Source organism: Zootoca vivipara, chromosome 11, assembly GCF_965207765.1.
Source record: "Zootoca vivipara chromosome 11, rZooViv2.hap1.1, whole genome shotgun sequence".
Taxonomy (NCBI): Eukaryota; Metazoa; Chordata; class Lepidosauria; order Squamata; family Lacertidae; genus Zootoca; species Zootoca vivipara.
In genome coordinates, this window is record NC_142594.1 from 30,451,636 (window position 1) to 30,478,092 (window position 26,457).

Sequence of the window (26,457 nt, forward strand, 5' to 3'; positions counted from 1 at the left end):
GAAAAATGTCATTTGCCACCATCCAAAAAAGGCATTAACAGCAGTCAATGGCATGTGAAAGTAATTAGTACAAAAATATGAGGCTAATTAAGTACAGATGTAATGGTTTTTGTAATTAGGAGAGAAAAAGTAATACCAACATTAGCTGCCATGACATAAAACTTCAGCATAATAATGACGACCCAAAGATTCTTCCTTCCAAACGTCGATATTGGAGTCTTAGCTACTCCAGAAGATGAAGATTTAAAATGCCGTAGACTCAAAGAATTGTAGAGTTGGAATTTCATTTTTAACATCAGTATTAGAGCAGAACTCCTGTGTAAGAAACTGTGCAGTCATGGATTCAATGATATAACTGCTATTTTTTGTCCACAGGCTGTTGATCGATGGAGTGAAAAAGCAGACAAGAGATCAACAAAAGAATTATATATATATATATATATATATATATATATACAAACATACATATTTTTATAACTAATGCAGCTTTCTGACAAACTGACATACTTCTGAATAAGATCATTCAAAACAAATCACTGGTCATTTCTACTATGTATCATTGCAGACGCCAGTGTGGTGTAGTGGTTAAGAGCGGTAGACTCGTAATCTGGGGAACCGGGTTCGCTTCCCCGCTCCTCCACATGCAGCTGCTGGGTGACCTTGGGCTAGTCACACTTCTCTGAAGTCTCTCAGCCCCACCCACCTCACACGGTGTCTGTTGTGGGGGAGGAGGGGAAAGGAGATTCGGGTAGTGATAAAGCGGGGTATCAAATCGACACTCCTCCTCCTCCTCCTCCTCCTCCTCCTCCTCCTCCTCCTCCTCCTCCTCCTCCTCCTCCTCCTTCTTCTTCTTCTTCTTCTTCTTCTTCTTCTTCTTCTTCTTCTTCTTCTTCTTCTTCTTCTTCTTCTTCCACAAAAGAATTCTGGGAGTTGCAGTTTGTTAAAGGTGCTGAGAGATGATAGGAGACCCCTGTTCCCCTCCCAGAGCAACAATTCCCAGAGTTCCCTGGGAAGGGCTATTCAAGCATTTGGGGATGGGATCTCTGCCCAGAAAATCCAGCCTTAGCACAAAGACATTAGTTTTAATCCCTGCGCTATTACCACCGCCCCAGGATCTGACAAATTTAACACGACCAAAATGTTCCTTTATTCTAAATACTAGCTAGGCTGTAATTAATATAAATGGGGCCATGTGTATTTCTAAATATTTGTCATACGTATTCCTGGAGGTTGAAATAAAACAGAAAGGGTGAACATCAATTTCATTTATTCTTCGGAGTGAAAATCTTTTCCAAAACAGAGCTAAAGAGCACAAAAAAACCCCACCACCCTACTTAAAGCATATCCAAAGTAATATGTCAATTTTTGTGATCTGTGTCATCCAAAATATTAAACTGTCTCTTGGGTTTGGTAGCTTCTTGCATCAGTTCCTGGAGCTGCCCAACTTGCTCATCTCGTAGGGCATGAAGCTTTTCTTCCGGGAGGTGGGATCCAAAACGAGGCGGACTTGTACAGTTCTGTGCCTTTGGGTGAGTTTGTTGCAACAGCGTCGCTGCATAGTTCTAAAAAGACAGAAAAAGAGGAAATGCTTCAGTGATTGTGTGATTGTGGATTGGACCCACGTTAAGGAAGTTCACTAAGGATGAAAGCTTCTCGCTCGTTTCTCTTCTCTTCCCTGAGCCTAAGACCCCCTAAAAAAAAAACACTCTTAAAGGGCAGGGACTCTTCTGAACAACCTGGGAGCTGCTGGAAGGAGGAGGTGTTGGTAATTATTTTCCTTTTTATTTGTAGAGGATTTTTTAAAAAAATTTCATTTTAGAATGTATACAAAGCTGAGGGAACAATTTTATTAACCAGTGAAAATTAAAACATCAAAAAGCAGAACTATAAAACAGGCACCTAAAATAAATGGGTTAGGTAACAAAGTGCCGGTCATGAAAGAAAGAAAAGCAGGGATAAGAGTTAAATAAATAATGTTAGTGTTATTTGGTTGCCAAGTATAGTTCCAGATTTGTCAGGCTTGTGCTGATGATTGTCGTGAAAATGATGGTTCTGATGTATATGTAACTAAAGGAATTCCAAATCATGTAAAAAGTGTCTGAGGGTTCTAGTCCATGTCAAAATCTCAGATTCTGTGTACCTTTCTCCATCATGGCTATATTCTAGAGGGAGTGGAACCAATAGTCCAGTGTAAGATTTGGGGCTGTTTTCCATTGAGTTTTCACTACTCATGCTGTCAAGATCATATATAACGGCAGGAAAATGGGCCTCAGAATCCATAAACCAGATCAATAGGACCTCAAAACAATGTAAGAAACAGTAAATATTGATGGTGAAAATAACAGTGTAGGGCAATAATATTTTTTTAAAATAATATGAAATGAACTCTTATTGTAGTCAAAAAACACCGTATAGATGAAAAGCAAAAATCCCCCCTTGAAGCTGAACCTAGAATGAATGTATTATAGCAACACTGACGAAATCTGTGGATTGTTCCATTACTTTGCCAAAGCCAAAGTAGAAATGAAACTTCTCATGAGTGGGAAATGGGGCATTGAAGATGCAGGGCTCAAGCAAGTCAACATCCCCATAGCCATTGTGGTCCTGAAATTCAGAAACAGCTTTTCAATTTAGCACTGGAAAGCTGAGACCATGCATCACCCTAGGTTTTTTGTTGCTGGTGGTGGGGGTTTAAAATGGCTCTATGCATTTAACATCCTTTCCACACATACAACCTATAGCGTTGCGGTGGTACCAGTCCTACTTGGATTGTCATTCCCAGAGGGTGTTGCTTGGGGAATGCTTTTCAGCCCCGTGGAACCTTCAATGTGGGGTTCTGCAGGGCTCAATCCTATCCCCCATTTTGTTTTAACGCCCCACTGGGTGGGATTATCAGGAGGCGTTGTCGGCAGTATGCTGATGACACTCAGCTCTATTTCTCCTTTTCATCTGCAGGTGAGGCAGTGGACGTGCTGGACCAGTGTCTTGCCTCAGTAATGGACTAGATAAGAGCCAACAAGGTGAAGCTCAATCCAGGTAAGACCCAGGCACTGTGAGTGGGTGGTTCCCTAGACCAGACAGGTGGGAGATCACCTGCTCTTGATGGGGTTACACTTCCTCTGAAGGAGCAGGTTCGTAGCTTGGGGGTACTCCTGGATCCTTTGTTGCCGCTCGAGGCTCAGGTGGCCTCAGTAGCCCAGAGTGCCTTCCATCAGCTACGTCCCTATCTCGACAGGGATAGCCTAACTACTGTTGTCTACGCTCTGGTAACCTCAAGGTTAGATTACTGCAATGCATTATATGTAGGGCTGCCTCTGAAGACGGTTCCGAAACTTTGGCTAGTGCAGAATTCAGCGGCCAGGTTGCTCACCAGAACAAGACATTTTGAGCATATTACACCAATCCTGGTCCAACTGCACTGGTTACCAATTAGTTTCAGGGCCCAATTAAAAGTGCTGGTTTCAACCTATAAAAAGGCTCAGGACCACAATACCTCAAGGACCGCCTCTTTCCATATGCACCTACCCAGACCCTGAGATCATCATCTTAGGCCCTTCTTCGTGTGCCTCCTCCTCGAGAGGTCCTGAGGGTGGCAACAGGCCTACTCTGCAGTGGCTCCCCATCTGTGGAATGCTCTCCCCAGAGAGGTTCGCCTGGCGCCTTCATTATACACCTTTAGGCGCCAGGCAAAAATGTTCCTTTTTAACCAGGCCTTTGGTTGATTTGATTGACATCCTGTGCCCTTTTAAAATGTGGTGTGTTGGGGGTTTTTTTGGGGGGGGGTTATTGGGTTGTTTTATTTTGATTATATATTTTGTGGTTTTATATTTTGATTTTGTTCTGTGAACCACCCTGAGACCTCCAGGTATAGGGCGGTATATAATTCAATTAAAAAACAAATAGCTGGCTTTTAAAACATAAAAATAAACCCTTTAGGTTCCCAAACTGTGGTCCGTGGACCTCTGCTTTATTTAGATGATCTGCAACGTGTCTATGGATTTGTGGTCAAAGACGGGAGATGGCACATTCCTTGCATTAAATATTCATACTGATATTTAATTGCACTTTTATTGGTTCTTTTATTTGTTATATTGCATTTTATTGTGCTATAATCTGAAGTCTGCGGAATTCAAACAGTAATACAATAAAGTACAATATACAATCAATAAAAGAAGCAATATAAATACAATTGAAAGTCATGCAGGCTCTTGCCCAGCGCATTACAATTGCTACAACAGGCAGAAAAATCATTTAAGTGGTCCGTCAAGTCCCTCAGCAATTTTCAAGTGGTTCATGAAGGAGAAACAAACAAACAAACAAACAAAAACTCCTTCCAGTAGCACCTTAGAGACCAACTAAGCTTTCGTGTGCATGCACACTTCTTCAGATACGTATCTGAAGAAGTGTGTATGCACACGAAAGCTCATACCAATGACAAACTTAGTTGGTCTCTAAGGTGCTACTGGAAGGATTTTTTTTTACTTTGTTTCGACTACAGCAGACCAACATGGCTACCTACCTGTAACAGGAAGGAGAAGAAAGTCTAACCACCACTACTTTTGCACTCAGTGTTTGACGGTGATGATGCCAGCCAATTAAGTTTATTTATAAGTGTGGGGGAGTGTAACATCTTTTGCATTACCTGATATTCTGTCCTCCTATCTTGAGGTCAATTAGGCAAGATCTGACCTTTGTCTATATGATTCTTTATTTCCTTGGTGATAATTGTGTCCTATACACAGAAGCAGTTGTGTATTTTGCTCCAGCTGCTTCTAATATTAGAGCAGAATTTATTAAGGGGGATATGTAATGGTGGCATTGAACAGACATGGCGTTATAATTGCAGCGTGGCAGGGTCTTCTGTTTATATTCCTGTTTGTTGCCATGGTAGCCATGAAGCGAATGAGAAAATGAGGGACTTGTTTTATTTAAAATGTAGGAACTATTGACTATTTTCACAGATAATTTATCGAAAGTTTGTGATGGTTCTCTCCCCCCTCCCCTTATATATTTATTTATCTGCTGCTGTTTCCCATGTTGAAAACAGCTTCACACTTCAGGTAGTTAAAACATAATAATAATAATAATAATAATAATAATAATAATAATAATAATAATAATAATTTATTATTTATACCGCGCCCATCTGGCCGGGTTCCCCCAGCCACTCTGGGCGGAATCCAACAAAATACTAAAATACAGAAATTCATCAAGCATTAAAAAGCTTCCCTAAACAGGGCTGCCTTGAGATGCCTTCTAAAGGTCTGGTAATTGTTGTTCTCTTTGACCTCTAGTGGGAGGGCCTTCCAAAGGGCGTGTGCCACTACCGAGAAGGCCCTCTGCCTGGTTCCCTGTAACTTGGCTTCTCGTAGCGAGGGAACCGCCAGAAGGCCCTTGGCGCAGAAGGCACATGATGGGCAGTAGAGAAGCATCACTGTTTGTAGTTCTAATATCAGCTGCCAACTACATTTTGGTATGTTCAGTTTGATTCCCGAAGTATTCTATCCAAACCCATTCTGGATCAGTCTTAAATCCCTAGTCATGATCCTATAATGTATATATTTACCAATATATTAACACTGACAACTGGGAAACACTGCCTGCGAGCGCTCCAGTTGGAGAACAGCTTTTATCAAAGGTGTCATGGGCTTTGAAGAAACTCAATCTCAGGATGCAAGGGAGAAACGTGCCAAGTGGAAGGCACGCTTGACAAATCCACACCGTGTCAACTCCCGCCTGGAAACCAATGTCCACACTGTGGAAGGACGTGTGGATCCAGAACTGGCCTCCACAGTCACTTACGGACCCATTGTTAAAATTGTGTTTATGGAAGACAATCTTACTCGGCTACGAGTGATCGCCAAAGAAGAAGATATTTACCAATAAAACCCATTAACTCACACGCAGTTGTGCACACTTACGTCCCATTGCTTCTTTAGTTTCTATTTTGTGCATGTGTGCGTAACTAACTGTGCTCTAAATTTTGGATAACTTTCTTATAACGTAAGTATGTGAAGTGGAAGAAGATGATAAAGATACATCCTTCCTATCAACGCAAATAAAAAATACCAGCATACAGACTACAGCAGAGGTTGGGAACCTCAGGCCTGGGGCCAAATGTGGCCATCCAATTCTGTTTTCAACTGGCCTATGTCTATGTAACTCTCTCATGGCTACACCGCTTCCCAGCCCTTCTCCACTCCCTTATCAAATGGTTTTGCCTGGCTCTGACCTTGAACAATGATAATGCCTCCTGCTTGTCTGGACAGAGAGATTCGAGGGTAGAGTGGATAATGGTCCTGTTCATTGCCCCACATTAATTTTGCCAGTGGTATCACTCGCCATGGTCATGTGGTTCTCAGAAGGCTGTTCTCAGCCTGAAAATTCTTCCCCATCCCAGTGTAATAATAATAATAATAATAATAATAATAATAATAATAATAATTTTATTATTTATACCCCACCCATCTGGCTGGGTTTCCCCAGCCACTCCAAGGGACCAGACATTTTAAGAATACATTCATCATATCCTTTATACAATTGTATGCTCGGCTAATACCTTCTTAAGGTGCACCTTTAAGAAATTTTATTAGCAGCTTTCTTTCCAACAACGTTGATTCTCTTATCTTTTTAACCTAATCATATATCCTGTCAATAGATGCATTCTGAAGCCATTGTTTCAAACAAAGTAATCTTCATAAGCCTCACTGCCCTTCATCTTACAGATGTATTTTGATAACAGTAAACGCTAGAAACATTACCAGCCCGTCGGGTTAACTTGCTGTATTTTCTTTTCACTTTTGCAATGGCTACAACTTCACAGCAGCCCACACTCCATAAGCGATTTAAAAGGATGTATTAAGATTTCAAAAGAAACACTTAAGTAGATCAAATTATAGAATCAATTAATGAAGCTAATTTGAAATGACAGTTACTTTGCATTTCAATTTGAACTCCTGTACCAAGTCACCAACAGCAATTTATCATCAGGTTATTTCAAGCTGCCTTTGTTAGTGAAATGAATCTATTAAACGTATCACGGGGTGAGTGGGTTTCCCCCCTGGTTTGGCAAAGGACAGAATGCTTTTCTGTGTGTTTATTTCCTTTGCTTTTAAGTAAACAAGGACCGCACTCCATCCATCCACTGTGGATATTTGCCAACCCCATTGATTGTCTCATCACATTTAGACAGTTTTTATCAAACCATGTCACAAGTGTCATTACTGATTCCTTGATCCTTAGCAGCATCAGTCAACACCGTGTGGGAACGATGTGGACGGCAGAGGCATTTCTCATAGATTTACTTATGAGAATCAGCAATGAGGCATGATGGGAAGGGGGAGCCTACTTAATACCACTTTCTCATTCAAGACAAATAAGGGTATGGAAGCAATCAGAGATGAGCTTCAGTCTCCCTCACTGCTCTTGCCCTGAGAAAATCAAATTATTGTGTTGTTTGTGTTTGGATTTCTTAGTGGAAAGAAGTCTAGCCTCCTCCCAAACTCATGTACTCCATCCTAGTTCCTCTTTGTCCAATGCAGATTGTTTTGCTTCCAGCTTTGATTAAATGAGCCCAACAAGTTATGGTTAATCTGCATTAAAAGTACAGATACAATTATCACAAGTGCTGCTATGCCACTTTTCTGGCAGATGGGTAGTTACTGCTTACTAGGAGAGAGGTGGGGCATAGAAATGGCAGAGAGGTCAGTGCAGTGCAAATGAGTTGGCAGGGACAATAGATGGTCTCATCGCCACCGTCTTGTGCCTCCCAGTAAGTATCAGTGATCTCCTCCAGTCAAGCCGCTTCTGAAAATTGTGAATAAAATCATAGATGATTTTGAAAATGAGCATTAACCTTGCAACCGCAAGCTGGTGTAAATTGAGGTCTCATTTCATTTTCTGGCACCTATGGATTCCGTTACTTATAGGAGCCTTTCAGACAACCTAACTGTACTTGATTCCTGCCCACAGGAAACTACAAATATCAGGACGTATTGGGGAAGTGGGGAAGGTTGCCTGAATCCACCAATACCTCCAAGGAGTTGGGCGGGGAAAAAATGTGTGGATCTGCCCAGAAATTCAAGTATCAAACAAATTCTCGTTCCACTGCTTGTAAAGGATTGCTGGTGCCTAGAAGTGTTATGCTCAAGTTTCTTACTTTCAGTCTTTGAGCAATTGAAGTCAATGACAACTAAGTACTGAAGGAAACTTAGTTCTCAGTGTTCCACAGTCAAGAAGAAAACCAGCCAGGTATGAAGCTCTCCACCCTTAAACAGAAAGGCTGGGATGTTCAAAGAAACCAAAAGGAAACTGGATGCTTCCAGTCCATTGGAAAATAAAAAAGAATTTAGTACCGTACTAATTTGGGGATCCTTTTAAAAATTCAATTGATAGAAAGGCTTGCACAGTTCAAAGACATTTGGAGCTTTGAAAAGCATCACTTCCGCACTCTGGGTATTTCAAAGTACTCCACATGCTAATGCCGAAGAACACACAGCAGCTGAGTTGTATCTCACCAGAATACTGAACAAGTCAGACAGAAAACCCTGCGGGAGTGTTCAAGAAATAAGCACATGCTTATTGGGTAAAAGAACTTTCCCAAATCATGTGAAAATATTTCCACTGTACAAATCCACAACAAGCACTGGTGAAAAGAATAGGAGAGCTTCCTTTAAAACTTAGCTTGGGGTCTACTGAAACTGTTTTGACCACCTTGTTTTCAGCTGAAGTCTAACTACACGTTTCATGCAAATATGCACACTGTTTTTTGACACTGTGGGGTGGTCTTTTGCTTGAGAAGGGGGCGAATGTAGAGCATCCTGCAGCTTCCTGTGGTCAGGAAGACCATTCCTGCATCTCCTGTGTAAAATCTTGTTTTGCACTGAGTTCCCCTGTTAATTGTTTGCTCATACCACACTTTTCAATGGATTTCCCCATCACTTTCCTAACTGCAAAAAGATTGTTTCTTTTTTTTTCAGTATGCACTTGAAACCCTCGCTCCTATTCCAGTATGCTTTTAAATTTGCCAAGAAAATACTGTTTCCAAGCCAACACCGGAGCTTTCCGGGTACCAGATCCAAAATATAAATATTACTGATTTCAGGTGGCACTTTCAACTCATATAATCCATATATTGCTTTGACTCGGTATTCAGTCTCGCTCTTGTCAAGAACAAATCTTTTATTTCCACAGAGAATTGAGTTCTGCTTTTACTGTCACAAAGATTCATTGCAGGGAGAGGCCAGATGCATGAGAAATGATCACGGGGAAGGATATCTAATCAAATTGCAACACTGCCTTTTTGGGGGGGACAGTATGAAAAAATAAATCCTACTGACTACAGAAACCAAATAAGTGTGTTACATTTTTGTTGCAATGTGCACATCCAAGGGATTGGCCTATGCAGAGCTTTCCAAATTCTATGTCACAACACGTTAGTGTGTCTTCTGCAGTGTATAGGTGTGTCACACAGACGCTCCCCGTGCTCCTCCCAGGACTGGAAAGGAGTGAGTTTAACCTCTGGTTTGCTAGTAAAACTGAATTACTGTGTTGCAAAATGATGCATGTCGAAAAAGTGTGTCACTAACATGAACGATTTGCAAAGCTCTGGTGTAAAGTATTCCTAAACCATCGTATTAAAGAAAAATAGGATTGCCAAATATTTTGAGCTTTCTGTAGCATGCTACCTGGGCACCTGTAGATGTGTGATGCTTGAGGATATGAGCTGCTGCAGCAACTCCTATGTACTCCCTCTTTGGGCTTGCTACCTATCCCTCTGCCTAACGTGCCAAGAGACACAAAGCAGATGAAGAAGAAAGAGACAGATGAAGGGACCAGGGAGGGGCCAGGTGGAAGCAGGTGCAGCTATCTCATCTACTGCATCACTGGCTGTATGTCCAACACCCAGGTTGTTATGTGGCAACTCTACTTATATACCCCATGGATGGGGAATATGTGACCCTCCAGCTACTGTTGAACGCCAACTCCCTTTGCCCCCCCCCAACCAATGGGCAGGGATGATGGGAGTTGTCATCCAACATCTGGAGAGATTATCCATCTCTGCCATACACCATGAAATAGCAATTCAAAGCATCATTTGCCTTTCCAAGCATCCTGCACTTTCCCAATGGATTTCCCCCTGGAGAAGCAAAGCACCATTCTTCTCCATGTGTCATTTATTTCTTATTAGATTTATAGCCCACCTTCCCTGCAAGGAGCCCCATTCAACATTTCCAAGTGAAACCCGCACAAATTGTGCTGTTAAATACTGAATATTTCTAATTTCCAACTTAATATACAGGAAACACAATAATGACTACTGGTTATGAAGAAGCACAGAAGAGCTCCAAAGAGATAAAATGTTATGCCAATGTTAATTCATTTATATGCAGGAGTCCATTCGTCATGCCTGGATTTCAATACGAAGTTGTAAGGTTAAGCCTGCCCCCCCCCCTTTAAGTTTCGAAAAAGGAAAAGCTTTCAAATACTCTTTAAGCTCTTGACAGCAATCAAACAATGTGTGGGCCCTGCCTCCTGAAAAACTATGCAGCTCCGGAAGCTGCAAATAAAGGAGTGTTTAAAATGAATACACCTTCTTAGAAATAAAACAGAAATCTCAGCTTCCTTCTCCTCTGCCTTAGCTGCCATAGCAACGTGACTTACTCTCATACAATAAAGCGTTCTCTACCTTTGCAGCCCTGAACTAAGAAAAGTTAAGCATGGCGTGTCATATTAATGAGTTTTGATTCACTTAGATACACCAACATTTTGGTTTTAGCCTATAGCAAGGGTAGGGGACCTGTGGTCTGCAGCCTGGTTGGCCCAGCACATAAAACCATGCCCACCTGCCCTGCACACCTCTCCACACCTGACATCAGGTGACACCGGGTTTGGGGCAGGTATGGACACAGCTACAGTTAAAGGGAGCTCCTGGTTGTTCCTTTGAAAACACAGCTCCCTGGCAGCACCAACAGGGAGCCCCTTGGGACTGGCTACACTAAGAACTTCCCCATCAGGGAACGTGCTTCTTCCAGCACTTTAAACCACTTCCTCTTACTTCAAAATAAATGTGCATAGGAGTGATGGGGTGTTAGGGACTGACTCCAAGCACAGATCCTTGAAAGACTATATTCCACTGCAATCAATGGCGCTTACTTCCAAGTAAACATATTCTACATACACCCTTGTGCAAATTAAATGAAACAAACAATGTCGTTTATTGTACAAAACTCACATATACATACATTATTAACCGATATGACCACCGCTATTTTTAAGCAGAATTTTAAAACAGTTTGGAGTGGAGTCTATTAGTTTCAAGCAGTCACTGTTGATCTTCGGATCCCTGTACATGAATCAGCACCTGAATGAGCTTCTCCATGGCCGTACAGTCTACAGCACGGAGGCGACTTTTGCATATAGCCCACAAATTCTCAATGGGATTTACGTGTGGGGAATTCCCTGGCCAATCAAGTACCTGTATTTGCTGCTCTGTCATGAATTTCTTCACCACTTTCGATGTGTGACAGGGGGCTAGGTCCTGCTGCAATATCCCAGTACTGACAGGATACCTCTTTTCCAGCTCTCTTTCATAGAACCTCAATATATTATGGCAAGCGCATCATTCCTTCTATTGGCTGCAGGCTTCTGACACCATAATGATCAACTGACTTTTCGTGTTTGAGTACAGGATTACGAGTAAGATAGAAAACATGCTTTGTTTCAATAATGTGCACAAGGGTGTATATGTGTGTGTATTTAAAGTGACTCAGGACGCTGCAGACCTAGTCCTTTGGGTTACTCCTTTATGCACAAGAAATTAGTTACTACTTTCGTTTTTTCTGTTATATATATATATATATATATATATATATATATATATATATATACTATATATATATATACTCTCACACAGTTGCAGGGAATTAATTTTAGTAATGTATTCACACACACACACACACACACACACACACACACACACAGAAATAGGACTACTGGTTTTTCTTGCGTACAATATCTGCAAAACAATTTTATCTAAAAAGCCAAAGTGTCATCAATTTGGAATTTCATTATCTTCCTGGAGAAATGTTTACTGCTACCGCTCTCAGAATTACCTCCTTTGTTCCAGTTTCTAAGGAACTGTTTCGATGCTATCTGGACAGAAATGCAAACAAATGCATACATTGAGGGGAGTGGGGGAACGTACCTTGTATGTTTATAGAGGCTGGCAGGCACTGCGAGGCATACTACACTCTGGAAAGCTTTAATTAACCAATGGGATAGACTAATTAGGAGAAGAGCATGACGAAGCCAACAAGAGAGCTGACTCTGAACACATCTGATGGTGCAAAAGAACAAAGGCACTAAGCAGAGACCACAAACCAAATTCTAAGCACCTATTCACGCAGCAATTAAAACCCATTACACACTATTATCGTTTTTCCACCAACTAAGCTCACATGCAGTTCTTTGCTATTAATTCAGCTGCTAAAAGATTCTATAAAGCAACATCTACAAAATATTTACCCGGATAGATGCGTCCAGATCCAAAGAGTTATACACATAGGAAAATAGCAGCCATGAACCACACAGAAATCTAACACGTGTATACATATACTCAGATCAGATGAGAAATATGGCAAAAGTCAGGATCAGGGAAAACCAGGCACAATCATGGCCCTGGTACAGGAATGGGAGAAGTTCAGTTCACATTTAAAGACATTTCTCTGAATTTTGCAGTTCCATTCTCCAACCATGTACAGTAGTGAGTATAAAAATGCACATGCTAAGGTAAAGTGTGCATTAAAATGCATATATTAGTGGGGGGGAACACGATGCAATTTTATTTGGGGGAAATAATTGTTCATATTAAGGAATACTGCATACAGAACATGTATACAGTATATTAAAAATATATAATCACAAACTGATGTGGAAATGTTCAGATTGTGGCAACTTTTAACGAAGGTACATACGACATATCTGTTTTCAGTTCATAGAGTCCTTTCTACAGGTCAGTGTGAGACGCTGCTCTCACAGACATTGTGAGGTTGGCGGGGAGAGAATCAGGGGAGAGAGGTGGGGGAAGAAAGAAGTGGACGGTGGTCTTTCATTCTTTTGCTTAGTGTACTTAGAGCCAGTGTGGTGTAGTGGTTAAGAGCGGTGGACTCGTAATCTGGTGAACCGGGTTCGCTTCCCCGCTCCTCCATATGCAGCTGCTGGGTGACCTTGGGCTAGTCACACTTCTCTGAAGCCTCTCAGCCTCACTCACCTCACAGGGTGTTTGTTGTGGGGGAGGAAGGGAAAGGAGATTGTTAGCCACTTTGAGACTCCTTCGGGTGATAAAGCAGGATATCAAGTCCAAACTCCTCCTCCTCTTCTTCTTCTTCTCCTTCTTCATGCAGAGTTTTTGTGTCAGTGTTGCGAGGATAGGTTCTTGAACCTTGTTCCCCCCTCAAAAAAATCCCAGGGTGGAGCAGCAGGAGGGAACCAGCGGCCATTTAGATCCTGCCAGCACCAAGTGCTCATCATCCTTGACCCCTGGCCATGCTGGGATTCGGAGTCCAAAAAACATCTTGAGGAACACAGGTTGCCCTCCCCTGAAGAAGTGTAGGCAATCAGAGTGTTGTGTAAACTTCATCAGATGGGGGGGTGTCTGTGGGGTGTGTGGGGTGGTGTTGCTGTAATCTTTGTAGCACAGGCGACTCCTCGCTTACAAGAGGGTTATGTTCCAGGCCTCTGCGTGCATAAGTGAAATGTGTGTAAGCGGGGAGTCTGCTGCAGTACATGCAGCTGTTGAGCGGGGTAGTGTGGCAGCAACAAGAGCTCCTGCGCACCATTTGGGAGGCCTTGCAAGTCCTTTCTGGCTCACTGGTGTCATCTTCGGGCTCTGGGGAGGGTCTCCTCGCAAGCCACAAGGACTTCCCGGCCCTCTCTTGCCATATCAGCTCGGAATTTATGTATTTATTTCCCAGCGCCGCATGTATGCGCGAGTCAACCGCGCATAAGTTGGGGTGTGTGTGTGCATGTACAAGCTATTTCTGTCAAACACGCAGCGATATAATGCTACTCTTTATCTTTAAAAAAATGCAAACACGTTCAAACCTATGAATTAAACCCAAAATGAATAATATCCAACATGGCATCATCTATTTCAAAGTGCCAAGTGAGAGAAAATGTGTTTAATTCTCTATCAAATTAAATATTTATTCTCCGCCAAGGGAACAATTAATGTGTCAATCCATTATGTCTTTCTCAAGTCTAATAAGGAATTGCCGAGTTTGGCAAGAGACAAATTCAAGGAGGATAAGGCGATCAATCAGTACAAGTGGCTATGTTCTACCTTACTCTTGGAAGCAGCATACTAGGTGTTGGTCAACCTATGTGCTGTTACTTCCCATAGGCAACTGGTTGGCCATTGTGAGACCAGGATGCTGGCCTAGACAGGCCATTGCCCTGATCCAGGAAGCTCTTATTAAGTTCTAATATACCTAGCCATACTTAAATCCATCCTTTTGAGACAACACTGAGCAAAATGGACCAATGGCCTGGCTCCGGATAAACACCTTCATGTGTTCATACGGAATAGATCAGACTTCCCCCAACTTTGGGCCCCTAAATGTTGTTGGGGCTATAATCCCCATCATACCCAACCAGCATGGCCAACGATCAAGGGTGATGGAGGCTGTGGTCCAAAAACAACTGCGGAACTGTATGTTCTTCTCCCACGTTGTAGCCCATGCTGGAGAAGCTTGGCTGGACGGACCCCTGGTCTAATAATGTCTTCTTCATTCCAAATAATGTTTTCTTTTTCATCCAAAATATAATCTCATCGTATACCAGCTTCCTTTCCTTGCCATGCCATGTTGGGGGTCTGAATATAATGCAACTGAAGTGAAACTCTACAGTTCACACATTAAATGCTCTCCCATTACATTTACTTGTCACCAGAAGCAATTGGGAAGGTTTGTGATGCTGCAAAGAACACATGAATTCTCTTGAAAAGAGCAATTCAATCACAGTCCTTAATACGGTGGTGAGGGGGAGTGGGGAGCAGCTGTCTCTATGGAATAGTCAAGAGTTATTCTCTGTGTAATAGCTAGACTGCCCTGCTCCGAGGGCCTCTTTTTCTCTCTCTCTCTCTCTCTCTTTTTTTGCTAAGGTAATGGCTCGTAGGGCTACTTCTCTAATAGGCAGGAAACAGCCTGACACCAGAGGAGGAAGTTCAGAAAGAGGTATCTATTAAAGCTTTTAGAACTGCGTTCAGATTCCACAGAGAGCACTCCCTAATCTGAAGACGGCTACGTAAAAGTGACAGCTCTTGAGAACTTGATAGCGCAAGGCAAGGAAGAGAATAGATAGGAGCATCTGAGAAAATGGGATACAGAGCCGACAACTAAATCCTTATACCATCACTGAAGCCTAGTTGTGACACTGATTGTGGGGAGGGGGGAGTCCAATTTTGGTAGAACGGTTGGCTTTGAATCAGAAGTCTTTTTCTTCCCTAAGCGCTTGCATATTACTAAGACTCTGGTACAGACACAAGAACTGCAGCATTCTCATAAACACATCAGAGGTGAAGGATTGAAGCAATTATCCTTTTAATGCTCAGATAAGAAAATAGTTCGTCTCTGGATCGTAATATGTTCCGCCAGTAGATCATGCTCCTGCTTAGAGGAAGAATGTTGTGGGCCGGATGGTGGTGTTTTTTGACAATTCATCACCATTAATAAAAACATCCCACCCTTCCTGCTGAAGAGAGCACAGGAAAGCAAACACATAAGCATCAAAAGGATTCAATTAAAAATAAAATAACACACACACACACACACACACACACACACACACACACACACACACACATATATATATATATATATATATATATATATATATATATATATATATATAATGTTATGACTTCCAAGTATTTCTTCTCCCTGAAAAACTGCTTCAGGGGGTTGGGCAGGGGGACACCAAAGCAGTACAATGGTACCTCGGTTTTCAAAGAGCTTAGTTCATGAACAACTTGGAACCCGAACGCTGCAAAACGGAATTAGGTGTTCTGGTTTTCTAACTTTCTTTTTTCTTTCTTTTTTCTTTAGCATTTTTTGTTTTAAGGCTTTTTTAGTTACAGTGGTACCTCGGGTTACAGACGCTTCAGCTTACAAACACTTCAGGTTATAGACTCCGCTAACCCGGAAGAAGTACCTCGGGTTAAGAACTTTGCTTCAGGATGAGAATAGAAATTGTGCAACGGTGGTGCAGTGGCGGAGGCAGGCCCCATTAGCTAAAGTGGTACCTCAGGTTAAGAACATTTTCGGGTTAAGAACGGACCTCCAGAATGAATTACGTTCTTAACCCGAGGTACCACTGTAATTTGTTTTTCTGACTGTGTGGATCCCACTTCAGCTACCGATTGAGATTGATTGATTGATTGATTGACTGAGTGACTGCGGAAATGGATAAAAGCCCCCAATCCAAAAAATGACTATCATCAGGGCAGGTAAGAAAAAAAATTAATTTTAATTTTTATCATCTACAACACTGTCTTATTTATTTTATAGTACAGTACATTGTTTATTTAGGGAGCAGGTGGTGCTGTGGGTTAAACCACAGAGCCTAGGGCTTGCCGATCAGAAGGTCGGCGGTTCGAATCCCCACGACAGGGTGAGTCGGAAGACTCATTCTGAAGAGACTAGCTTAGATCATTATTTTAAAAATGGCAAAATCAGAGAAAGGGAGAGGCGATACAAAGGAAATAAATGATGAAAGTTCCCGCAGCAAAATGGAGCCCATGCTGAGTAAAGAAACTTACTGTATCCTAAACAGAAACCGCCATCAATATATATTAGGCATGTACACTCAGAGGTGCAACTGAATTTTCCACCATGTCGGTGAAATCACAATGAGACCTTTTTGTGATGCCTTGGAGCTTTTGATATCAGAAAGCTTTCTAAAAACATCTCCCAGAGGGAAAATTCTTTCACATACACACACTAGCAACGTGGTAAAGCTATGATGGCTATTATTTAGCCTCCAAAGTGCTTAGGAAAAGTCGTATGTTGAAACCCTAGCTTTGTTGCTCCCATCCTAATTCCTATTATAACGATTGTATTCAAATGAAAGGACTGTTGCAGTTATAAGGGAAAGAACTATAGTTAAGAGGAAGAACACATGCTTGCATACAGAAGCCTATACTAAGAGCCAACTCATTTATTTATTTATCCCTGGTCCTGAATGGGGTAACTGTGCCCCTGAAGGACCAGGTGCGCAGCCTGGGAGTCATTTTGGACTCTCAGCTGTCCATGGAGGCGCAGGTCAACTCTGTATCCAGGGCAGCTGTCTACCAGCTCCATCTGGTACGCAGGCTGAGACCCTACCTGCCCACGGACTGTCTCGCCAGAGTGGTGCATGCTCTAGTTATCTCCCCCTTGGACTACTGCAATGCGCTCTATGTGGGGCTACCTTTGAAGGTGACCCAGAAACTACAACTAATCCAGAATGTGGCAGCTAGACTGGTGACTGGTGGCGGCCGCTGAGCATAACTGCCAAGTTTTCCCTTTTCTCACGAGGAAGCCTATTCAACATAAGGGAATTTCCTTTTAAAAAGGGGAGAACTTGGCAGCTATGGCACTGAGACCATATAACACTGGTCCTGAAAGACCTACATTGGCTCCCAGTACGTTTTCGAGCACAATTCAAAGTGTTGGTGTTGACCTTTAAAGCCCTAAATGGCCTCGGCCCAGTATACCTGAAGGAGCGTCTCCACCCCCATCATTCTCCCCGGAAACTGAGGTCCAGTGCCGAGGGCCTTCTGGTGGTTCCCTCACTGCGAGAAGCCAAGTTACAGGGAACCAGGCAGAGGGCCTTCTCAGTAGTGGCACCCACCCTGTGGAACGCCCTCCCACCAGATGTCAAAGAGATAAATAACTACCTGACATTTAGAAGACATCTGAAGGCAGCCCTGTTCAGGGAAGTTTTTAATGTGTGACATTTTAAATATTTGTTGGAAGCCGCCCAGAGTGGCTGGGGAAACCCAGCCAGATGGACGGGGTACAAATAATAAATTATTATTATTATTATCATTATTATTATTCTAAAGGGCATATAAAAATCACAGAAACCGAGAATTGTAGAGTTGGAAGGCACCCAAAGAGTAATCTAGTTCAAGTCCCTATAATGCAGGAATCACAGCTAAAAGGTTTGGGGATGGGCCATAGCTCAGTAGCAGAGCATATGCAGAAGGTCTCACAGCATCTCCTCTTAAAAGGAACGAGTAGCACAGAGGTGATGAACTACAACTCCCATCATCCTTGACCACTGGCCATGTTGGGTGGGGCGGATGGGAGTTGGAGTCCACAAGCATCTGGATTGCTACAGGCTCCTCACTCCGCTCTGTGCTACCTGTCAATGCAACAGGTTTTCTGCTCCTGACATCATAGATAATTGGAAAGGCTCTCTGCCTGAGAGAGAGTCCCTTGGAGAGTCCCTGCCGATCAGAGGAGACAACACTGGGCTAGACAGGCAGGAAGTCTGATCTGGTCGAAGGCAGATCCCCGTGTTTCCACATTGATGGAAGCCTTTGGGTGATGCCGGAACAACAAAGCATCTGGCGATGCTTGCTTTTCTGGTCAAAAGCAGCGCTAATCAACCCCACCGTGCTACGGATCACGATGACAGGCCACAGCAGCTGTTGCCGTGACCCGCCTTGGCCACATCTGTCCCAGCGACTCATGAGCCTTGTGAAATGCCTGGCAAAGGTCATTGGTGCCACCGTGTGGAAAGCTCCAGGAACTGCACACTGATAGGACAACATCACCACAAAAGACCCATCATTTCATTAGCAGAAACCGGTCAATTGGTTGTGGTGGCATAGCTGCCATTTAAAAAACCCTCTCTCCTGTCGTTCTGGAGCTGGGGTTGTCATCTCCCAGGCCCAGTCCTAAAGGCCCTACCTAATCTAAGTCCTTTTCTTTAAGCTCTAGGGACCTCGGAGCATCCACTGCCTTGGGAACAGACCCGAAGTTCAGTGGCAAAGCATCTGCCTGGCAAGCAGAAGGTCTCAGGTTCAATCCCCAGTGGCATCTTCAGGTAAATCTGGGAAAGACTCGTGCTTGAAACCCTGGAAAGCCACTGCCAGTCAGTGCAGGCACTACTGGGCAAGATAAGACCAATAGCATGACCCACTCAGTATAAGGCAGCTTCCTATGTTCGTCTAAGGCAGGTCTTACCAAACCTAGGTCTCCAGCTGTTTTTGGACTAGCTAGAGACCTAAGTTTGGGAAACCCTGGTCTAAGGAAAGAGAAAGTGGCCACTTCCGGACCAGGACCACAATAAAAATTACTCCCATGCCTTTCCAGTGTTTTGCTCCCTTGCTTTGACCCCCCTGGGCTCTTCAACCTTGGGACCTCAGATGTTATTAGACTACAACTCCCATAATCCCTAACCAAATTAGCCAATGGTCAGGGGTGTTGGGAGCGCAGCAAACACTGATCTTCAACAGGTGGGTCAGGATCTACTTACTGGGTGTCACAGCCTGATCGCAACAGCAGCACTACAACTATTAATTAGGTAGTGGCTTCCCAAATGCATCTTTGAGTCAAAGGTAAGTCCTGGATCTGAAAAAAGTTGAAGACTACTGCCATATAGCATGATGACTAATAACCTCAATGGCAGGTGAAGCCAATGTGATAAGGCACACAGATGTTACTGGACTCCAACTCCCAACAGTCTCAGCTGGAATGGCCACTGGTCAAGGATGATGGGAGCTGTAGTCCACAACATTTGGAGGGTACCGCATTGGTTTCCCCCTGCTATCTTGTCAGATACTCCATCCGCCGATGTAACGCCTCCCCTTTTCCCCCTTCAGGAATCCCTCTTGGGCCTACCTATGATCCAGAAACAAATAAAGTGTTCTCATTTCCATTTCCATATTTTTAGCATTTAATACTGAGTAAGAGAGCAAGAATAACATAATTACTTGTAGGCGTACAGTAAAATGTCTAAAGATAGCCTCCAAGACAAGAGATCTGAGACTATTTTAAAAGGTGGGTGTTGTATAACTTATTGTTTCATAGAAAACCATGGGAGGATGTGTCCAGTTTCATGAAATTCTTAGAAACAAAAGGAAACCTGAGCAATGCTTCTTGTCTTTAGTGGGGCTGGTATTTCTTCACTCAGCACAAATCCTGGAGTAACTCCCAGTTCCTTTTGCAAAGGAAATAATGCATAGAAGTTACAGTGGTACCTCTACTTACGAATAACTCTACTTACGAATGTTTCTACTTATGAATAGAGCTCCGTCCACCATCTTGGATGTGGTTTAGATAGGATTTTTTCTATTTACGAATTTTTAGATAGGGTTGCTTCTACTTACGATTTTTTTCTCCCAATGCATTCCTATGGGATTCGATTTACACATTTTTTCGACTTACAAATGTGCGTTTGGAACACATTAAATTCGTAAGTAGAGGTACCACTGTATATGGATGCACATGGACCAATCAGCATAATTTATATTCAATATGTAAGCTGAGGTTCTGGGTACAGAATTCCAGGCAGTAGACTCACTTTTGCATCATGCCTACTTTAGCCAACTCTATCTTACACAGTGTCTTTTTTCTGCAAAATAACTGAATTTTCAGCTTGGAGTGGTAAGAAACTAAACTATGCAGCCAAAAAAGGCAATTTACTCTCTTATCCTGTAAAGGCTTGCAGAGATGAAGAAATGTTGACTCGGAAATCAAGCCAGGGCAGATCACTATAGCAACAACCGCACAATCTCCCCTTTGAACTTCAAAATGGGGAGGCACATTAGGCTGCTGTTTCCCCTCCTCCAAGAGGGCGCCTTCCACTTGCATTCTTTTTATTAACCACGGTTAGCCACGTCTTCCAAATCTGCCAAGCTATGGTTGATGAACCACAGTTAACAACTAACCACAGTCTAGGGTTTAGCAATGCTAAACCATGGCTGGTCAAAAAAATGGAAGCGAAAGTGGGCATGCCAGAAAAATGGGGAGAAGTGGAAGCGCAGAAGTCCAAGTCTTTCCTGTGCTCATCTCTGTCACAATAAACCAGAGCCATAGAGAATTAAGTATTACCTTTAATAGTTATCATTAATTTCTCGAACAAAACGCAGTTATCACACACAGGGCTTTGCATGACTTACGGGCTGCGTGACTTACCGACGTTAATTCAATAACACTCTTGGGTAATAGCCACGATCAAGTCACGCATGCCAACTGCCTCTTTGTAAAGAGTGCCAATTATTTTAATTAAAAAGTAAGCATGTGTTATATCGGAAGAAGGATGTGCTAATAATAGATGCCGCTGATTGGATCTACCTGAAGAGCAGTACTTCCTCATAAACAAACAATACTTTGTTTGTATACCTCCCTCTGGCATGAATACTTCCCTGTGGCTTTCAAGATAGGACCCATTAATCTGAAAGCAAGCCTGAAAACATTAAAAAAAATAAGCCCGCTAACCAAGACACCCTGCTATTTCAAAGCTAAAAACAACCACACACACCCCCCAAAAAATCAAGGCTGGGAAGAACAATATGCAATGCTTTTTGCCCTCTGTGAGTGCTTTTGCCTAGCCAGAATGTGCCCTTGAACTATAAAAATGCCTTTTGCTTTCCTGGCTAGAGAGCAGTGTTCGAAACTCCCACTGTTCTAGGCGCATTTTGCAACAGGGAGTTTCATTAGCGCAAGCAGTTTCTAAGCTCTGAGAAACTGGGAGAGGAGACCTGTTTTTCCGTATTTTTCTGGGTTTCTTTCCAGAACTTTGCGTCTTTAGCAGTGACATACCTGAAAATGAATAGTGGTTCTATAGCTTTCTGCACACCTGTAGTGGAAAACGCGGAAGGAAAAAAATCGAAGATGTGTAGGTTTGGCCTTACGCAGCCACCCCGTCCTGCGAGTCCTTGCAGGAGCATTCCTGGCCTTGAACGTGGCCCAGCTGGGACTTGATTGGCCAGATTAGGAGCCCTAATTGGTACAGGTGGCGGCCGTGGAGACATCCAGCCCTGCCTGGTTGAGGCAGGTACAAATAGTGCAGGACAACATGGTTGAGTAGGAAGAAGATGATGGACCAAATGATGAAAAAAGGGGCTTCCTATGGTTGGATCTGGTGCTGCATGTGGGTGAAGGTCTGGTTGGGGGGGGGGAATAATTTATTTGGAATTGTTCCTTTGGGGTTATTTCTCATTGTAAGAATGTTTACTATTTGAGAGTTTTTTGTTGTTGCTGTGGGAGGAGGCTTTCCTATTCTGTTCAAATAAAAATATACCTGTGTATATTTTCCCTCCTATATTGACTAACAAAGATCCTTTAAGGAACCTGCAGTTAATTGGCAAAACAACACCTAAAGTGGAGATAAATAATGACAGGTACAAAGATGCACTTCTAACACAGGAGTATTCACAAGGCCAGCAGACACTGGCCTGGTTCACATGGCACGGTAAGCTTTGTCTACAGCTTGTTGGAAGTCGCCCAGAGTGGCTGGGGTATAAATAATTATTGTTGTTGCTGCTGCTGCTGTTAAAGAGGAGAATGCTTAACAATGAGTCTGTGTTCAGATGATGAACTTAGCTGGACCTTGGCTTAGTTGCAACATCACAGTCTGCTAAAAGGACTGCCGGGGTAGCAAAACAAGTGCAACCTCCTCTCTGGAAGCCCCCATGTTTAAGCATTCACACTAAACCATGGTTTGGCTTAACTTTATATGTGAAAAAGGGCAATAAGATATACAATGTACAGTGAGTAAGTTTTCCCCAACAAACTGAAGCAGGGCAGCAGAAGATGAAAAGATACTTGCCTCCCATTCCCGCAGGAAGCACTGAGCCTCTTCAGGACCAACAGATCTGTGTCTCCTGAACTCATCTTTCACATACTGGTCTCCCAGGGTCTTCAACTCCAGTGGCAATGCTCGGTGCAACTGCAGGATCTTCCTGTACAAAGTCCTTACCCGGGATACATGATGGTTTAGGCTGCCTGGCATAACCGCTGAGAAATGCCACCAGGCTAAACAGGACTATTTGGGGGGGGGGGGTGTTGCTGGCTGCGTCTGGGCCAATGTTCGCCCTGGGGAAATAATTTCAAAGACCAGTAAGTTGGCTGAAGGAGAGAGAAGGGGCAGCTTTGTTAAATGCCTGCTGCTGGACTTGGGGGTGAAAGTGTTAAAGGTACAATTAGGGGTGGTAGGGAAGAAATTAGATTTGAGCTTGCATTTAAAAGGTCTATATCTAAGTTGCACTTTCTGAAACAACATACAAACTGAAAGCAGCCATCCTTTTGAAAAAAAAACTCTCCGGGCTTTCAGACAGGGATTTTTTCCAGCTCTAACTGGAAATGTGGAAGATTAAACCTGGAAAAAAGCAAATGCTGTCTCACTAAGCCAGAGAGCTTTCCACTACTCTGGAAAATTGATTGACTGGTGAGCCATTCTGGGAATTGCAGCTCTGTAAGGGGAATAGGAGTCTCCTGACAATTCTCGGCACCTTTAACAAACTACAGTCCCCAGGATTATTGGGGGGGGGGGTCATGGCTGCTTAAAGTGAGAGGATACTGCTATCTCCACTCTGTCCAAAATGCTCAGGGAGTCCCCCAGATGACAGAGGGTCCCCACTTCAGAATGTGATTAAAATGGAGGAGGCAGAGTTCATGCCTATAACTGCATTGTCCTTGCATGGTTATTCCCCCACATTCCTAATTCTTGGAGAGGCCTAGGGATGATGTGGAAACTGGTGTCTGGACTGGAGCACCAGGGTGGAGAGAGAGAAAGATGGGGACTCAAGTGCTTGACTGCTTGTCTCTGCGGAAAATGAAAATAAAATCCCTGTACACAGAAAGCTAGCATGTTAGGGAGAAGCATCAGGCTGGCTCTCTACATATAGGAGGTGCTTTGGCTTTGTTTTTAAGCGAAGGGTTATTCCAGCCAGTTTGTTAAAAGATGTGGAGTGTAAAAATGCAAGTAGATAAATAGGAACCGCTACAGCGGGAAGGTAAACGGTGTTTCCATGTGCTGCTCTGGTTTGCCAGAAGCGGCTTTGTCATGCTGGCCACATGACCTGGAAGCTGTACGCCGGCTCCCTCGGCCAATAATGCGAGATGAGCGCGCAACCCCAGAGTCGGTCACGACTGGACCTAATGGTCAGAGGTCCCTTTACCTTTATCTATTCCCCTTGCAGAGCTACAATTCCCAGAGCTCCCTTTGCAGCGGGATTGCTTGTTAAACCACACTGAGAAATATAGCTGAGGGGAATAAAGGCAGTGCCCTTAACAATCCACATTCCCCAGAATGCTTTGGGGGAAGCCAAGACTGTTTCAAGTAGCACCATAGTGCTTTTAAAGTATGGTGTGAATGTGGCCTAGTACAGACTACAGTCAAACCTCGGTCGAACATCATATTGGTTCCTGCACTCAAGCAGAAGCTGCGTCAGACGTTCGGCTTCTGAAAAACATTCGAAAACCAGAGCATTTACTTCTGGGTTTTCTGAGTTTGGGAACCGAGGTTTGACTGTACTCCACTTGCTGTTTTCATGTGGTCTGAACAGTTCCTTGCAAAACCCTGTGAAATAAGTGCCTTAGTGCTTAGTTTGCTGTGTGCCCTCCCAGTCATATCTGAGAGGTTTCAGTGTGGCAATCCTATATATGCCTCATCACCAAGTTTGTTCCTGCCAATCAGTGTAGACAATGGTGAGCTAGATGGACCAATCATCTGGCTCCATATAAGGCCGTTTCCCAAGTATGGAATGGGAACTTTAACCACACTTTCATATATATAATCCTTAAGCAGTTTTTGATCACACAGTGGTGGAAGCTTGTACTTTGAAGCTCAGTTTTAACTGTAGCTTGGATGGATTAAAAACAGCAATTAATACCACCCCCTAGTGGAAGGACAGGGAACCTGCAGCGTTGCATATGTTGCTGGACTACAACTCCCAGCATCCCACACCACTGGCCACGCTGGGAGGGGCTAATGGGACTTGGAGTCTGGAGGCCCTTCAGAGGAACCCATGCTTCCCTCCTACTTTACCTGACAGTGGGGTCAATGGAAGGCTGCAGACCCGTTACCTGGGAGCAACCCCCAGTGGGACTTACTCCCAAGTAAGCGTGCGGCGGATGGCTGCGCAACTAGGGGCGGCCGATTCAGGAGCGAGCCCTACGGATCGCAGTGAGGCTTACTCCCGAGCAAACGTATCGAAAACCACGAGTGGGCTGCAGCAGAGCGTGTTTCTAAGGAGCCCCTGGAGCAACAGACTGAACAGTGGGGCGGTTACTCCGGATCAGACGCCACTACGGACACCAAACGGCGGGGATCCAAAAGGGATCGGAAGGCGTGCAGCCGGGGGAGGGGAACGAATTCTAAAACGCGCGCAAGGAAAGGGCGGGCGTTGCAGCGCCGGATCCTGAGACCGCCGGGTCTGGGAAGGTGACGTCGGGGGGATCCCGGGGCCGCGAGTTCGTTACCCGCAAGGCGCTTCCCAAGGGCAGGCCGGAGAAGGAGCAGCGCGCAGCCGGGTCGGGTGGCTTAGAGCCGGCGCATTGAGGCTGGAGCACCGGGGGGCGGCATCGCGCCTTTGCTCCGCCTCGGAGGAGGGCAGGGCTGAGCAGGACGGCTCCGCCCCTGCGTTGCGCTTTGCGGGACCGAGGTGGAGTGGAGACCGATTAAGTTTACAGTATTTTTTAAAGAGAGGAGGAGCCATCCTAAAGCTCTGTGCCATTCTGGGTATCAGGACGCCTGCTCCTTATTGCGTTCCCCAAAGGGCACCATCCGCTCACACCTGCAAACTTTCTCTCTCTCTCTCTCTCTCTCTCTCTCTCTCTCTCTCTCACACACACACACACACCGCAAGAAAATTGCTAACTTCAGTTTTTCGAGATCGGATGTAGAAAAAAATGAAGAGCCTGAAACTCGGAACTGCTAAATTTATTTTAAATTGCAAGAGCAAGTAATAGCACCCCCCTTTGATTATCTTTCTCAAATACAAAAGAAAACATTTTTAGCACCCAAAATGATTTTGGATAACCTTGTGGATTCTGGCATTCAAATGTAAGTCTCTTAAAAGTTTCAAGTTCAGGCACATCAAAATCTCACTTAGCGTGCGTTTTGCTTTGCAAACTTTGTCACCAATTTGAGAAGTTGTGTTCAAAATACGAAATAAAAGTAAAGTTTCAGAAATTTATAGATATAACAAAAACGAATATGTATAAAACTGCCTCTCAAAGGTCACTATTACATCCCTCTGAGGTTTCCAGCCCGGTGAGGACCTGGTATGCTGGCTGACAGGCGGTGGAATGGAGTGCCATTAAAGGGCATGGCCGGCTGAACAGAAGGAAGGTTCATTTAAAAGGTTCATTTAAAAGTTGTTCATTTAAAAGGGTGCAAGCCTTTTAAATGAACAACTTCCTCCAAATAATCCTAGGAACTCTCGTTTACCCCTCACAGAAA

At 43.7% G+C, this 26,457-nt stretch overlaps 1 protein-coding gene across 1 annotated transcript; it reads right to left on the reverse strand.

The window, feature by feature from the left end:
* Positions 1-1,250: 1,250 nt before the first annotated feature.
* On the reverse strand, positions 1,251-25,534 carry SDHAF3 (succinate dehydrogenase complex assembly factor 3). Its single transcript, XM_035130025.3, has 3 exons — positions 25,476-25,534; positions 22,822-23,087; positions 1,251-1,562 (listed from the first exon to the last, which is right to left on the reverse strand). The coding sequence occupies exons 2-3, from the start codon at positions 23,002-23,004 to the stop codon at positions 1,359-1,361; spliced, it is 387 nt and encodes a 128-aa protein (XP_034985916.1). The 5' UTR covers positions 23,005-23,087; positions 25,476-25,534; the 3' UTR covers positions 1,251-1,358.
* Between the last annotated feature and the right edge of the window lie 923 nt (positions 25,535-26,457).